Source organism: Podarcis tiliguerta, assembly GCF_965153285.1.
Source record: "Podarcis tiliguerta genome assembly, chromosome: 2".
Taxonomy (NCBI): domain Eukaryota; kingdom Metazoa; phylum Chordata; class Lepidosauria; order Squamata; family Lacertidae; genus Podarcis; species Podarcis tiliguerta.
This window is the reverse complement of record NC_139535.1, coordinates 37410542-37426231: the sequence shown is the minus strand read 5'-3', so window position 1 is coordinate 37426231 and position 15690 is coordinate 37410542. Positions and strand designations below refer to the sequence as shown.

Here is a 15690-nt window from a genome sequence, read left to right as displayed (position 1 = left end):
GTTATCTGGAGTTCTTAAACACACATGTGGCATTCATATCTGGCAGGTTTATGTCCATATTTTCCCCTCCATTAGCGTCTTATTTTTTGTTTTGTTTTGTTTTTGTTTATTTTATTTTATTTTTTCTTTTTCTGAAACAGGAAGAGAAAATCCATTCTGGAGAGACTCTTCTTCATGTAAGTGTTATTAATGCTCGTTAATGAAAATAGCGAAATATTAGCAGTGCAGCTCAGATGTTCCAGAATTCCAAATGTTCACCATCTGCTCATAGGACAGTAAAACTGCTTGCAGAAAATAAGCTACTGTCATGTAGTGATAAATACTCAGCATTATTATTATTATTAGGGGGTGGGAACTACATAAGAATTGGGGCTGCTGGATGTGGATGTCTGCTCCCTCTAGCAGAGCCTCTTCTTACTCCTGTGTATGGTCTAGGTGATCTGTGATCAGAACATGTGCACAGATCATCCCATTCTGGATCAGTGTTTTTTGCATATATTCTTACCAACTTTCTGAAGTGGGGTTCCTATTTTGTTTCAAATTTACAAAATAGTGGTTGAGAGAGCAAGCGATTTGGGCCAAACTAGAAATGCTGCTGTTAGTAGTAGTAGTTATTGTCGTTGTCGTAGTATTAGTAGCCAACAAACTCTGACTTGAATTTGCAGTTTGACAAAAGTGCTGGGTTTCATGTGAACAAGTAGGTAACTGCTATTGCCCTCATTTTAGAAATAGAAGTTGATGAAGAGTAATCAGCACTGCAATCACAGGTACACTTACTAGAGAGTAAGTCCTTTCTCTCTCTTTGAACTACATGGGACTTACTTCAGAGTAAATATGCTTAGGATTGCACTGTAAGAGATTTCTCCAAGGCCATAGAGCAAATCAGTGTACGAGCTCAGTATAAATTTTCCTGCTGCCATTCCTGTGCTGAAATACACTTTGTTTTTCTTGGATTATATAACATAATCCAAGTTAGTATTTGCAAAGTTGGCGTGTGCATATGTGCGTGTGGCCTCAGATAGTATGTAGATATTGTAAGCTTTTTCTACGATTTCTTGGCATTACTTGTTGACAGCCATGAATATAAGTATATATAGACAATTACCAGTCCCCTTCCCCTTCAAAGAACAGCAACAGGATGCAGTCAGTCTGCTGATCTATGTATCACAGGGCAGTTTGAGGTCTGGCAAACTATTTATTTACATGAAACAGTGACTCACCCTGGATGAATGAGCAAGAGTCTTAACCACTAGGTTGTGCTAGAGAGCCAGTCCCAGCAGCCATCAATGTTGTTTTTTTTTAGTTGCATTATGCAACTCCTTTTACTAAATGTTCCCTTCCTCTGCATGAGCATCATTCTCAGACCAAATGGAGCAGCAGGTTGCAGTAAAACAGTTGTATATTCTGCTCATGGACTGGGCTTACTTGCAAGTTCTGGCTGGTTACTTACAAAGACGTTGTCTAAGCCCATAAGTTTGGGTACACCCACTAAGACTTTACACCCATGCACACATACCCTTCTAAATAGTAATAACCATGCCGTATCTCAAACTGCTTATGAGTTTCCCTTCAGTTTAACCATGCATTGAGAGGGCTGCTGTTTGCGAAACACAGGACTAAAGAACCCCTTGGACACATTATACCAGCTGCACAGTTCTTTTGAAAATTTGTCTCTGTGTTCAAAAACATAATTAAATTTGTAAATTTAATAAAGGTAAGGATTCACTTAGGTTTCAGTTTTTTGTTTTTGTTTTGATGGAGCAGAATCTGCTTTGGAGAGGAGAATTATTGCATTCCTTTGTAGTATGGAGTCTGTTTTATATGACATTCTCTGTGCACACTGTCCGTAACTCAGTGGCAAACTCAGGAATGTTAGCCCTGGGTAAAGGTCTAATAAAACAATAGGTTTTTGTTTTTTTTTAAGTAAGTATTTAGCTATAGTGCTGCCCTATGTTTGCATAACAATGGGTTCATGTAGCTAAAAGCTATGGTAACAAATGTTCTTATGGGGCTGAAGTACTAGTTGAGCTAGAATAAAAAGCAGCTTGTGCAGCACACTCTCCATAGGTAATCATTTCTGTTCTGAGTACCTCCATTTGTAGAGGCAAATTTGATTGCAAACATCTTTTGCCTTCAAGCCATGGCCTTGTTTTGCATGATAAACTAGCAGTGCATTCAGATTTAAGGGAACATTGCAAAATATTGCGATGAGGAAAATGGAAGAATTTCCTCCTTTCTGCCTTAATTCTCAACAGATGTGGGTATAGGTTTTGAAGATTTCCCTCCTTGCCTCCTCCTCTTGGGATGTATGAGATGCCTGCCAGCCACACCATAGGCTAGTCTTTGCCAACTTAGTACCCTCCAGCGGTGAGAGGAGTTGTAGTTGAACATCTGACCATTGGTGATTCTTGCCGGAGATTTGGAGTGCCAACACCATCTGGAGGACACCAGGTTGGGGAAGGCTGCCAAAGGCAGGCCATGGTTAGCCAATTAGAGAAATGGACGATAGAACCCCATTTTGTGTGTTTTTCCTACTACAGTACAGCGGCACACAGTCCATTTGCACATTTCATCCTCTGCAATACAACATGCAAAGGTCCCAACAGATGCCATTTAATAAGATGTTTCTCACTGTCATTATTGCCACCTCACTCACTGTCATTATTGCCACCTCTTGATCCAGCATCTTCTGCGCCTGTTAAGCCTGATAGCAGTAATATTAATGGCAGCTGAGTGCAGGGACTTTGGTGAGTGGTTAGGGGTAAAATGGTGCTGTCCAGAGAAAATTAAAGTTTACTTGTAGGAATGGGAGAACTGGGATCTACTAGCTTCTTGGAGGAAACTCCCAGCCTAGACAGGCAAACCCATGAAATGAGCATAACATAGAATCTCAGTCCCCTTGGCCTCATTGGATGTCATAATTGGCCAGCTCAGCAAGGTGCAGGGCCTCTCTGGATGGTTAGCATGATAGAGAGACAGAGTTTCTAAACTATTAAACCATCACTGTTCCTATTTTCAGATGAGGGTTAGCTGCATGTGGATGTGCTGGACAGCAGAACTAGTGAAGGGAAAGGGTCAGACTGGATGCCTACATACCACTGAGGTATGCAGGGAAATTGTGGGTCTTGTGTTTTTAAATGGCCTACTACACACATGCCTTCCCAGTAACCCTCAAAAACAGGCTGAAAACAGTGGTTTCACATGCTCATTGCCCTCCAGCTACCTTGAAATGTTAGCAACATAGAGCAGCACCCACACATGAGTTCTTGGCCCCTGGAGTTGGGAGGTAGGCTAAAGGCCAGTCTGGTGTGTATTTTCTGTGCCCATTGCTGGATTGGGAAAAGGAATTGGCATTGGAGAATACTCTGTTCTGATTAGTACATTCCTTGGGCTCAATTTGCTCTCTGCAAGGGCCATTTAACCTGCAAAATGTAATGCTTCCTCACTGTGTAAAGCTGGGGGCAGAGGAGGCAATAGCTTCAAACTTTCCCCTCCTTCAAGTTCTTTAAAAAGCAAGGAGGAATGCCATGTTGTGCTTCAGAGGACAAGAGAAAGGAAAAACAGGTGTCCATTCTCCAAGCCCAGTTCCTCTACAGCCCTCTGCTTGAGCAGGGCATTTTTCTCCTTTTCCCCCTTGCCCTTTTCCTTCTCACTCTGTGAATATCTTTCACACATCTACATGTAGAAAAGGAATGGGATATAACAACAACAAAAAAAGGAGATAAATACACAGACTGCAAAAAGTGCCATGGGTCTTGATTTGTACACATATGTATCATATGTGTACAAACCTGGGTGTGCATGTAATATATATCAGTGTGCCCCTTTATTACCTGCTTAGACATGTATCAGTAAAGTGAAACTGGAAGTCTTGATGCTTCCTTTTCTGCATATCCAGATAACCTGTGAAGACTCTTCTTCATATACATCTTTGTATACGTTTATTTTTGCTCATAATCTCTATAGTGTTTGTGGCTTAGTGCTTTGGCTTTTTGGACTGCTGCAGCATGAATTTTTAAATGGGAGTTAAATGCTCTCATGAGAGTTAAAACAGGCACATTGTCAAATACTAGATTTGTTAAAATGTACAGTAATTTTGGAACGGTATCCTCTTAGTTAAGATACTTTTTCCTTTTTTAAACTTGACATTTAACAAAATTAAATCCTCTGCAGCAGTGTTAATTTTGAGGGAGCAGTGTATAGCCCTTAAGTATAAATACTTCTTAAGGCAGTTGTGCTCAAGTATTTCAGAGATGGTGGAATGATCTGAGCCTTTTCAGACAGAAATGCATTCTCAGAGATGGTCTTTGTCATGATTTAGGATTGTTTTTTGAAGCAGGTCATTTCTTAGTATGGAAAGTGGATTGCTCATAGCTATCGCCAGTCTCATTTGTAACTGTAATGCTAAGAAGGAACCATCTTACTGTAATCATTTTGCGTCAAATACTACCATCATTCATTACTTTCTATCAGTGCCTCACCCTATGGAGGAACCAGCACTGCCCATCCGCATTGAGGAGGGGACAGAAGTTCCAACGGGTGAGTGCAGCTAAGGTGGGATGCTTGTGAAATGGGGGGGAGGCATGTTTGTACATGGAGCTTGATGCCTCGTTTGTGTTTATCCATATGTCACTGAGAGTTCTAGGAATGTTATCTGCAAACATTTACAACATTTTTTGTCCCCCCCCCCCATGTGCTATGTTGGCAGTGCCAGCCCTCAGATGATCTACAGAAAAGTTGCACCATTTCCAGTCACCCACTATGCTTCTGCCACATCCCATCATTACATCCGGACTTTGCAGCTCTCATAATTTTATTGCCAGTCTAAGGGGTGTGGACATTTATAACTATTCAGCTTGCAAAGAATGAGGTGCACTCCAGAGTATGTGGCCCCATTGATAGGAATGTCTAAGTTGCCCTGGATTGCCCACAATATTTTACAAATATTCCGGTAGATGACATAGTTTTCTTCCTTTAATTTTGAATAATTGCTCTTTATTCTGTCTTTTCTGAGAAATTGTCTGTCATAATGAACATGTGTAGGGGAACATAGGAAGATAATAAAACCGACAAATGCTTAAAGCAGAAAAATGTTACTTACCTGTTACAGAAGGCACACATATAATTCCTCTACTTGAGGGGAGAATAATTCACCCAGAATAATTTACTGTTACAGCATTTCAGATTAGATTTATTGGGCAACATACATAATGGAAATTTGCTTGTGCAACAGGACTAACACTTTCTTTTCTCTTTTCCACCCTGCAGCCCACCCCCCACCCCCAAAATCTGCTCCAGAAGATTCCCCCAACACACCAGAGCAGATACTGGGGCCATTTGTGGGGGGAGGCTGCAGGGGAAAGGAGAGAGGAAGGGAAAGCTTTGTTGTGCAAGCTGACACTCACTGCATTGAATCTCTCCCTTTTGGTTAAAATCTGGGTTCACCTCATTGGAGTCAGATAAGGATACTATCAAAATGAGGAATGCTTTATTCTGAATTTTGATCAAAAGCACCTTTGACTTCCTTAAAAAGCAGCACAAAATCCATGTTTATTGAAAACTGCTGTCATCCCCCAATCACTCATGCTTTGTCTTATTTCCCTGTTCTGCAAGCAAACTGGAAAAATATGCATTTAATTTTATTTTTTAAAGTCTCATTTTCTGTTGTTTTGCTTTTGTAAAGATGTTGTCATAGCAAACTTCATTCACATCTCCATAGCATTATTATTATTAGTAGTAGATGAAATTGCAAACATTTTCCATTTGGTCATAGTTTCATTTTTCTGCCACAAGGTAAAAGAATAAAAATTCAAAATGCAAATTGCATACTAAAGGTTGAGTGACCATAACCATGGATATCCATTAATTTTGTTCAGACTGGTTGCTTTGTACCCTCTTCAAATTAATGTTGTGGTTCTGCATGCTTCTGAAGTGCAAAAAGTGTGTGTGAGATTAACACAAACTAAATATAAATAATGGTATCAAAAGCATTGTCTGAAATCAGTGGCAACTAATAGAAGAGATAAACAATTTCTTTCTGTCTTTCTTGCTTTCTTTCTTTCACAGTAATTTTCAGTATAGGTTTTTACCACTTCTTGGTAAGAATGTTCAGGGCAAGTAGGCTCCATGTACCATGACAGAGCCGGACAGTTCTTTTTCTTGATTCAGGAATTGATTCCACATTCACTCAAGTGAAACTCCTAACTGAAGTAAAAATTAAAATCAGTGGCTTTGTTGCTGGTGTTGTCTATAGGTGAAAGTGTAGGTTAAGTTCTCTGTTGCAAATTCTGCTTTGCAAAGCATGATATATAGAAGTGGGCTGCATGTTTCGGTTTCTTAGAGAAATGAAATGCTTATTTTAATCCTGATCTGATTAGCCAACAGAAGGATTTGCAAAAAGCAACAGCGTAGCATTTTCTTGCATCTGATTGCCAAAGTTTTTGTTGGTAATAAATACTGTGCTGAAAATAATTTTCTGATTTAAAAATGGATCTTTTATCACACATTCTTCAGGAAAACTGTTAAGAATTACACAGAATGGCTAGTGACTTATATGACCCCAAGGTTATATGCAGAAGATTTGAAATTTGGAAATAACTGGTAGACCCATAAGTATAGTAAAATATATTCCTATTACAGAATCATTTTAACTATAAGAATAAATGTTTCCTAATCTTAAATGCTTATAGACATAAAGGGCACCCCTATGCATGTAGGCTCCATTGACTTCTAATTGGGACTTGCTCCTAGGTACATATGCATAGGATTTCAGATAAACAACACATACACAGGTCCTAGGCTCCTCTACAACCAGCTTCCTTACTAATCCAGTGTTTCCATTCAGCTATCCATCCTTCCTACTCCCTTTTCCCAGGCTTGTGGAGAGTTTATAGTATTGCTATCCCTTGGTCCCAAAGGATTTCCCTGGCTTCTTCCCATATAAAAAGGATTGAGAGATGCCAGTTGGCACACTTTCTGACTAGGGAGGGGAAGTTGTAGTGGAGTGTGTGCCTCAGGAAGTAGCGGCAGGTGCTCAGTTAGGGCAGTGGTCATATGTAACAGATGACTACTCCCTCACCACTTTGAGCATATCTGTGCCACAGTCATAAATTGTTGTTGGGCACCATGGCTTTAGCCAAGTGTTATCTTATTGATGCTGAGTGTTGGTGATCCCAGAAGTGCTTTTTCTAGGATTTATTTGGATACGGTTTAAGGTCATGCCAGAACCATTTCTAGTGTGCAATGCAGACATTGGCCTGGTGCACATGAAATGCTAAGCCAAAACTTGGTTTAGTGAGACCATGCAACTGTGTGGGCTGCTGGAGAAGAGCTCACAGCCACTTTTCTCCTCCAAATTCTTCCTGCCATGCTGAGCAAAGCCAAGGTTTGAGTTAGTGTGCCATCCAAGCTGGGACTTGTGGTTAGGTTCCACTTACCCACAAGTTGTAATCAAGGCTTGTATTTTGTTATAGCTCTTGGTTAGTGAGGATAGGAGCTTAACCATGAGTCCTGGTTTGGATGGCATGATAAACTAAGCCTGCTTGGCATGGTGCAAAAGAACTAGGAAGGAGCAAAGCAGCTGCAAACCCTTCTCCAGGAATGTGTACTCCTTTGGTCTGGGTAAGTCAAGGTTTGGTTTAACTTGTCATGTGCAACCAGCCAGTCTCTCAGCCACATTCTCACAGACCCATTAAGTAGCTACTTAAGTAGTCTCTGGAGTAATTAAATTAGTCATGATGCTGTTGCCGCATAAGAAAGGAGGGGGGTTGATGAGACTGGAAATAAGAGGAGAAAGTGTCTTGAAGCAGTAGCAGGGGCTCACTTAGCATGTCAAAAGGCACCCTATGAATGCTACTTGTCTAAAATCAGGGCAGGAGTAGCCATTTTAATGTACCATCTTACTAAAGGTGCAGTGGAGAATCCAGTGAGTGGGTGAGCTATGGAGAGTGAGAAATCAACGTTGACTCTAGGCAGTGAGTCAGTCTGTTCTGTACCCACATAAGTGCATAAACAGTAGGCTTCTGTCTTCTTTGCTGCTGTTTCACCATCAGCGTGCATGTGTGTGGCTAGGAAAGTAAGGAAACAACAGATGATGAGAGTTTTTTTGAGGGTGTGTGTGTGTGTTTCTGCTGTTTTGCCACTCAGAAAAGAACAAGTAGTTCAGTGTGAGTTTCCTCACTAGCAGGTTTATGTAGCTTAGAGCATTTTCTCTGTAGAAACATCCTGATCCCTTTCTGTTTCACCTTTTGTTCCCAGCATTCTGGTGACTGACCATAGAACTTCATTTCCTCTTTCAAATATGATAAAATCTAGTTTCTGTTCAGTTGTTTCTTTTCTCTTTTCCCCTAAATGGAAGCCCAACTCTAAATGAAGCAAATTGTAGCAGACTTCATAAAGAAAGATGTTATCAGACACCTTCAAGATATATCCATTAGCTGTTATTGGTTCTTTTTATCATCCCAGTAGCTCTGATCTGTACTTCCATTTGTCTGTACCCACAAACCATGACATTTGCCTTGGTGACTGAGTGGCAACTGAAGTAACATATCCTAGTTGTCATGAATGTGTGAAGCGGCTAGTCCTCAAAGCTTCGCTTCCTGACTGGTAGCAGCCATCCATAATCTCAGATGGCTTTTCGTCCTTAGCCATGCCACTTGAGATATTTAACACACACACCTAGAAATCCCAGGGGCAGAATCCATAATCATTTTTATGTGCTTTACCACTGGTATACCTTCATCAGCACAATTGGATGCCTTCATCTGTCCCAGCTGCAACAGAATATGCTTCTCCCCTATTGGCCTCTGCAGCCACAGCAGGTGCTGTAACTCTCTAATGCTTTGACTTCATCCCTGAAGACTCACTCCTTCATTATTTCCCGATGGATGCCAACCAACCACTGAGCTGTGGCCCTGTTTCCAGTTTTAGAGCAGATCACATTGTTAGTGATGCAATGAAATCTCTAATAATACAGTAGATTTGCTGTGTAACTGTACTGTGTAACCTGGGATGGTTGCTCTTAATAGGGGCCAACATGAAGATGTTAACAGTGCCTGCCCACATTGTTTCTGCACCTCTTCCCATTGTGCCACACAAAATACATTTCCGTCTGTGATTGTCAGGGCAATGGAATGATTCTGACGTTGCATGCTGTGACATCATTGTCAGGCAAAGTGTGCTGTGGTTGTGGATGGGAAAGTGGCCTGAAGAACAAATCACTTATGCAGGTAGTTGATGGCGGCACATAACGAGCTGAAATGAAATAGAAACAGAAGACATTCAGATGTACTCCAGGCAATATTAAATGTGTGTGAATAGCATTTGTGAGCGCCTGCCTTCTGTGTATCCCAGAATTTTAAATAAGAGGCACTTGTCATTTGAATTGCACCTAATACTGTAAGTTTTTCAGGTGCAGTTAGTCGCCTCTGAAATTTTGTCCAGCACCAAACAGTAACATTTTGCACTCTTGCATCTGGAGTGATGATGTAATGATCAAAGCAGCAGTTTATCAAGAGAAAGCAGCAGGAAGCTTGTGCTCCTTTCTGGATTATTGTCAATCATTAGCCTTTTAGCTAGCTCACCCCCAGGGGTGTTAATTGAGATCAGAAGTTGGTTTGTTATGAACAAAAACAACCTTTAACCAGGCCACTTCTCCTTACTGAATTAACAATACTTGCAGCAGGATATAACAGCTTTCAGTCCTTCATCTGTATTCTGTTGATGCCTGCCACCATTTCTTTCCTGCTCTGTTAGTTTATGGAAGCAGTCCTGATGCCTAAAGAGTGTGGTGTTGTTTTGACTCTGGAGAGCAATGAAAGGGAAGCCTAGATGTCCTGTTTCTGGGACAGTGTCTGATAGTGAGTGTATTCCAAGCACGCCTACTTCAAAGATCCATTCCTTTCATGGTATGGAAAACATGTCTTCAAACAAATTTATATGGTGAATTTTGTCTCCACTTAATATACCCACACTTTCTCAGGAACAATTCTTGGGATCTCATGATGGTTTAAAAATGTGTACTGCATCTGTGAAGAGCCCAGTTTTTATGTGACATTGGGTTTGTTTGGGTGATCATGACTCGGCCAAGATATGAACAAGCTTTTGGCCTGCTTAGGTAGCCCCATAACACCTTTTATGCAAGCTGCAGGTCTCCAATTAGCCCACAGTTTCTCATATTAACTGGGAAACTATGGTTATCACCCTTGGAACAAGCCAAGATCTTAAACCATGGTTATTAAACTGAGACACAATGTGTCTTTAGGGAATCCCAGGTAATACTACATGCAGACAATAATGACAAGATGAATTGACGCATAGCATGGTAGGGTCAATCTGGAGGTGACAGATGGGCAGCTTTGATACTAAAGAGCCTCAGTTTAACACTGCAAGCTTTGCACTTTTTGGCTAAATTACAGCCTAAACATGTTTGGCGAGATAGGATGACTCTGTGCTATCTGCTACAGCATGGGTAGGCAAACTAAGGCCCAGGATCCGGCCCAATCGCCTTCTAAATCCGGCTCGCAGACAGTCCGGGAATCAGCGAGTTTTTACATGTGTAGAATGTGTCCTTTTATTTAAGATGCATTTCTGGGTTATTTGTGGGGCATAGGAATTGATTCATTCTCTCCCCCCCGCCCCAATATAGTCCGGACCCTCACAAGGTCTGAGGGACAGTGGACCGGCCCCCTACTGAAAAAGTTTGCTGACCCCTGTGCTACAGGAAAGTGCTACTTTAGGCAAGATAGGATGACTGTGCTATCTGCTACAGGAAAGTGCTACTTGCTCGTTTCTGCCTCTTACTCATTTATGAGCACTGTTCTGTTCCAGCATTATTAGCCAGTCAGATTATGGTGTCTGATCTAACATCAAGCTGAAATGATGAGAACCTAGCTAAATAAAAAGAGTTGTGTCTTGTGCTTGTACTGGCTTAACTAAACCATCACACCTCCGTGAGATGATCACACTGATCTCATTACTTCCCCTGCTTATATGTACAAAAGCATAGTGTGTTAATTATACAGATGAAAAGGGCAAGGGGTCTTACCCATGCCTAGATAATTTCAAATACTGGTGCATTGCCATTTTGCTCATTAAGATGTAAGTTCTTTACATTTCCTCACAATTGAAGATTTTTTAATCCTTTCCACTGCTTCTACACATACAAAGACATGAGACATTGTGATATAAGCAACTTTCACTGTAGGAGTTTGCAGTTCATAGTACGCTTTGCTTGTACTTTGAAACATCCTCAGTTCATTGCAGAGCAGCACATAATGAAAAATAAAACAGATAAGCAGAAGGCAGTATAAATGGCATGTGGCAATCTGCTTGGAAGGTGCATTAAGATAAACGAGATAAGTAAAACTGAAACATGTTCTTTCAAAATAGCAAAGCCCAGACGTTTTTGCTGTTCATTATACTGTGGAAAGGAGTGAGTCCTCTAGTAATGTATGTGCTTAGTAGTTAATGTTTTGTTTAAAATCTCTGGCTCCCAAAATTACTAGGAGGCAAAAGAAATTGCTGGCAGACCTAGAGACTACCCATCCTGGTTCTAGTGTGTGTTTTGATCACTGAGGTTTTGGATTACCAAATTATGTGAATGTGCCTTGGGGTCATGCGTGCCTCTTTCCCTGGTGCAGCTGCAAGGAAGCTTGAGCTTTCATTTTCAACTATCCTCAGTTCCATTTTTTAGTTGGCCACATTTCAGCGTTATGCCTGAAAGTAGATAAACCGGCTAGGCTTAGCTAGGCTTTAATGAGACAAGCCAACCAAACCATGGTTTATGAAGCTGTGTTGTTTCACTCAACCAAATACCAATTCCAGTCTTGGTAGGAGTAGATGCCATTGCTTATGTAGCCAAAATGGTTCTATCCACTTACAAAAGGAAATAATCAGCAGGCTTGGGAGAACCTCATGGTTTGCAGAAATACAGTGGTACCTCGGGTTACATACGCTTCAGGTTACATACGCTTCAGGTTACAGACTCCGCTAACCCAGAAATAGTACCTCGGGTTAAGAACTTTGCTTCAGGATCGTGTGACGGTGGCGTGGCAGCAGTGGGAGGCCCTATTAGCTAAAGTGGTGTCTCGGGTTAAGAACAGTTTCAGGTTAAGAACGGACCTCCGGAACGAATTAAGTATGTAACCAGAGGTACCACTGTACACAGATTTGATTCTTTAGGGGGAAATAATTAAGGAGTGAGGAGTCCCACACATGGTGGGAACCCCAGTCTGATGAGGATTGAGCATGCTCATTGGCTGTGGAAAGCTGACTGACGGAAGGATAAATTGAAAATGGGGGTGAGATGAGATGGAATACAGTGGCTAGAATCCTGAAGAAGGAGCACTCTGCTTCAACATTTTTTGAAGGTCCCACTTATAGTTGAGATTAAGTTTTGGGTTTGGCTGTGATGAATGCTAAACTGCAGCTAATTGAAAACAGAAGTGAACGTTTCTGATCTCATGGCTGTGCCAGAGGCTGGAGGTGGAAAGGTGGGAAGAAGAGCATGAGCCTGTGGGTGCAATGCAAACCAGAACTGACAGAGGTAATGTCAGCAGGTTTTCCCAGAGCATTTAATGCTCATGACTGATAGTTTAGTGGGACACTGCTAGTTATTGAATGGTTTGCTTGGAGCCTGGAAGCAGAGATGACGTCTTATTACTAAGAATAAGTATGTGTTTGGGGAGCCAAAGAGAAACAAAGCCATATCTTACTGATTATGTAATAATCCCTCTTTGTAATGTCATTGAAAGTTCTGGACAATTGCTCTGAATTTGATGAACAGACTTGGATACTCACCAGTAAAACAACACAGGATTTGGCCTGGATATTCCCCCCCCCCTCCACCCAGTTTTTGTTTTTGAAGGAACTTGCCTTTGGCTGCACTCAGACTTGCTTCTATAAATGGTGGCTTTGGCTCTCTTCATTGTTCAGCCATCTTAAGTGTTTTTGGCCAAGCCCTTGTTTTCTGAAAGGAAAGCAGACATGTGTCTCCTAGAAGCTGGCATGTTCTTCAGAAGTAGAATTGCTCATTTTATTCTCCATGAATTTGAGTTATATTTAAACATAGAGTTTCTGTCTTTGAATTACTTTGTTTCCTATTAGCTGATACTGAAATAATAGCTCTGGTTTCCAGCATGCAAAATGCCTTCCAGCTTCATATCAGCTTGTTGATTATTATCTCTTAAAAGGCATTGTAGTTTAATGCAGTGGAATAAAATCACAGGAAATTAAAAACAAATCCTATTAATGTTCAGGACAATGCCTTTCATTAAACACACACAGTTTTCTTGGAATTTTCCTCAACTGTGCAGTGCCTTGAACCACCTCCTTTTCATCTTCTCTTGGCATTTCCTGTAATTGGCAATAGTCAGGAGACCATGGGTGGGCCATAGGGTTAAGTCTGAGATATGAGCACAATAAAGGGTAGCATTTTAAGAAGTTTGTTTATGTCCTAAGGTAGAATTGTGGTACTGCTCAGTGTGATTGTTATGGGGGTGATCTGCAAAACAGTTTATGAAAAAAACGGGCCCTCAGATCTTGTCAGTTCAAAGCAGGAATCTGTTTGAAGACTCCTTAGACACTTTAGTTTAGTTACACCAAGAAGTCACACAACTAGCATGAGTTAATTGCAAGCATTGCTCTATTTGTGTTGTGATGCCCGAAAGCACTTGATGCTTGTTGAAGTGAACTTATTCTGGCCAGTCTCACCATATTTTTTCAGTCCAAACAAATGTTCCCTGTTAATTCAAGAAGTAAGAACATCCAGTCAATCTGAAAAAGCGCACTTTTAAAATCAAGGACTTGCTAATTTAACCCAGATTCTTACATTGATTCCCCCCTGCAAATAGATTTTATTAAAGCTTAGGTTCTGGCATTCATTTTTGATGTGACAAAGTCATTGCATGGTTTTTAAATTGCTTACCTAGGCAGGGCCTCCACAAACTTAAGCGTGGTCCTCCCAACTAAACCTTCCTCTTCCTTAAAGTCTACTGTATGTTCCAAAAGACTGAAATAGGGGAGGGTTGCCATATTTCAAAAAGTAAAAACCAGCACACCCCAAAATTGTTGACTTAAAAAAACAAAACTCCCCATTTTTTCCCATTATTTTTTTTTACAGAAACACAAAAAACCACGCAATTTTGTAATTGCCTTTGAAATCTTGGTAATGTCCAAGAAAATCCAGACATATGGCAGCCCTAGAAAAGGGTGGTGGATGATAGATCTTGAATACATTTGGGGCTTTGGAGTAGGCAGAGGTAGGCAAGATGTTCAGCAGGCAAGATTAAGGTGGACATTCACATACCTGCCCCAAAGAGGAAATTCCTCACTCTAAAAGAGGGCACTGATTCACCTATGCTAATTTATATGGGTAGATGGAAATTTCAGAATAGTGACAGAGCTCAACCTCAGGAGGAAGGGGATGTCTCATGCCACACACTGAACTCTGATTCAGATGAAAGCTATTGTAGGACATATATTTCTTCTACTTGTTGTCTCAGTTATACAAAGCCATGACCTATTACTTTCTATAATATCTCTACTTTAAAGTTGTTCAAAAATTCAAATGTATTGAATAAAGTGAAACTAATCTTTGAAGAAGACCATTGCAAATGAGAGGTTCCAATTTGCTGTTCTCCATATCTACTAGTGTAGCTATAATTATTACATACTTAATTACTGGTTAAGATTCAGTGTCTAATATGTCAGCCTGCCAGCTCTTATTCTGTAACATCATAGTTCCCATACTAAAGCAACCCTTTGAAACAAGTTGGCTAGACGTGTTAATTGACAATCTGCTACCTGGCATTCAGTGTTGCATATTGTCTGTTTAGGCACACTTGAAAAGATTAGATTAAAATGGCTCCAATAAACTTTTTCCAGATAATAGCATCATGAAAAGCAAATATATTTTCCCTCCAAACCTTATTCAAAATTTTTTTATGAGAGTGTCTTATTGTTGGTTGTAAGCAAGACCTGAGGCAGTAAGGCAAGTTCCATTGTTTCCCTCCAGATATGGTTTAGCTAATCTGCATGGTTTATGAAAAGGTTTCCATCTGCATGGTTACATTGATGTATATCAATCTCAGAATCATGTTCCAGTTGCAGATTTCCTGCCAAACTAATGTCAACCCTAGTTTCAGGTCATTGCCATGCAAGCTAAATCTGTTTACAGATCAGAAAGCAGCAAATTAATTTCAGGTTTTCACTGCGATAATATGAACTAAGTTTTTGTGGTGACACTTGCGCAAACAAATAAAAACATTGTTGAAGTCTTAAATAAATGAACTGCTTTGCATAAGCCCAATAAAAACTTAGGTGTTTTCACTAATAAAGCACCATGTAAATACAAACAGATCTGCAGTGCAGTCCTATGCACATTTACTCGGAAATAAGTTGAATTGTGTCCAGCATGATCTATTTAGATGGTTTAAGCGCGAGGTATTAATGTCTTCTATCATGAATGTTAGGTTTAAGTGTTTACTAGCTTTATCTCTTTCTATCAGTGTTATATTTTAAACTTTCTAGATTTAAATCATTGCCCTCATCCAGCAGTCATCTTCTGCATGTTGATAGGATTATTTGCATGTGTTGATTCCAATGTAGGATCATCAAGCAAGCTTAAAAAATGATGGAAAGTCTATTATGTGCCTTTCCATTCACACAACCCGGTACAGAATAACTCTCTAA

General features: G+C 40.4%; 1 protein-coding gene across 15 annotated transcripts in view; it reads left to right on the top strand.

Annotated features, from left to right (window-relative positions):
- The window catches only part of SLC6A6 (solute carrier family 6 member 6), a 60232-nt gene that overhangs the window by 10104 nt on the left and 34438 nt on the right, over window positions 1-15690 (top strand). For 6 of the 15 annotated variants that reach the window (XM_083426966.1, XM_083426956.1, XM_083426963.1 and 3 more), the window contains exons 2-3: window positions 141-176; window positions 4474-4539. The exons of 4 other annotated variants lie outside the window; for them this stretch is intronic. In XM_083426966.1, coding sequence (XP_083283092.1) covers window positions 4485-4539 — 55 coding nt within the window. In that variant the 5' untranslated portion in view covers window positions 141-176; window positions 4474-4484. The remainder of the gene's footprint in view (window positions 1-140; window positions 177-4473; window positions 4540-15690) is intronic. 5 more of the 15 variants (XM_083426968.1, XM_083426958.1, XM_083426959.1 and 2 more) reach the window with 1 other exon arrangement.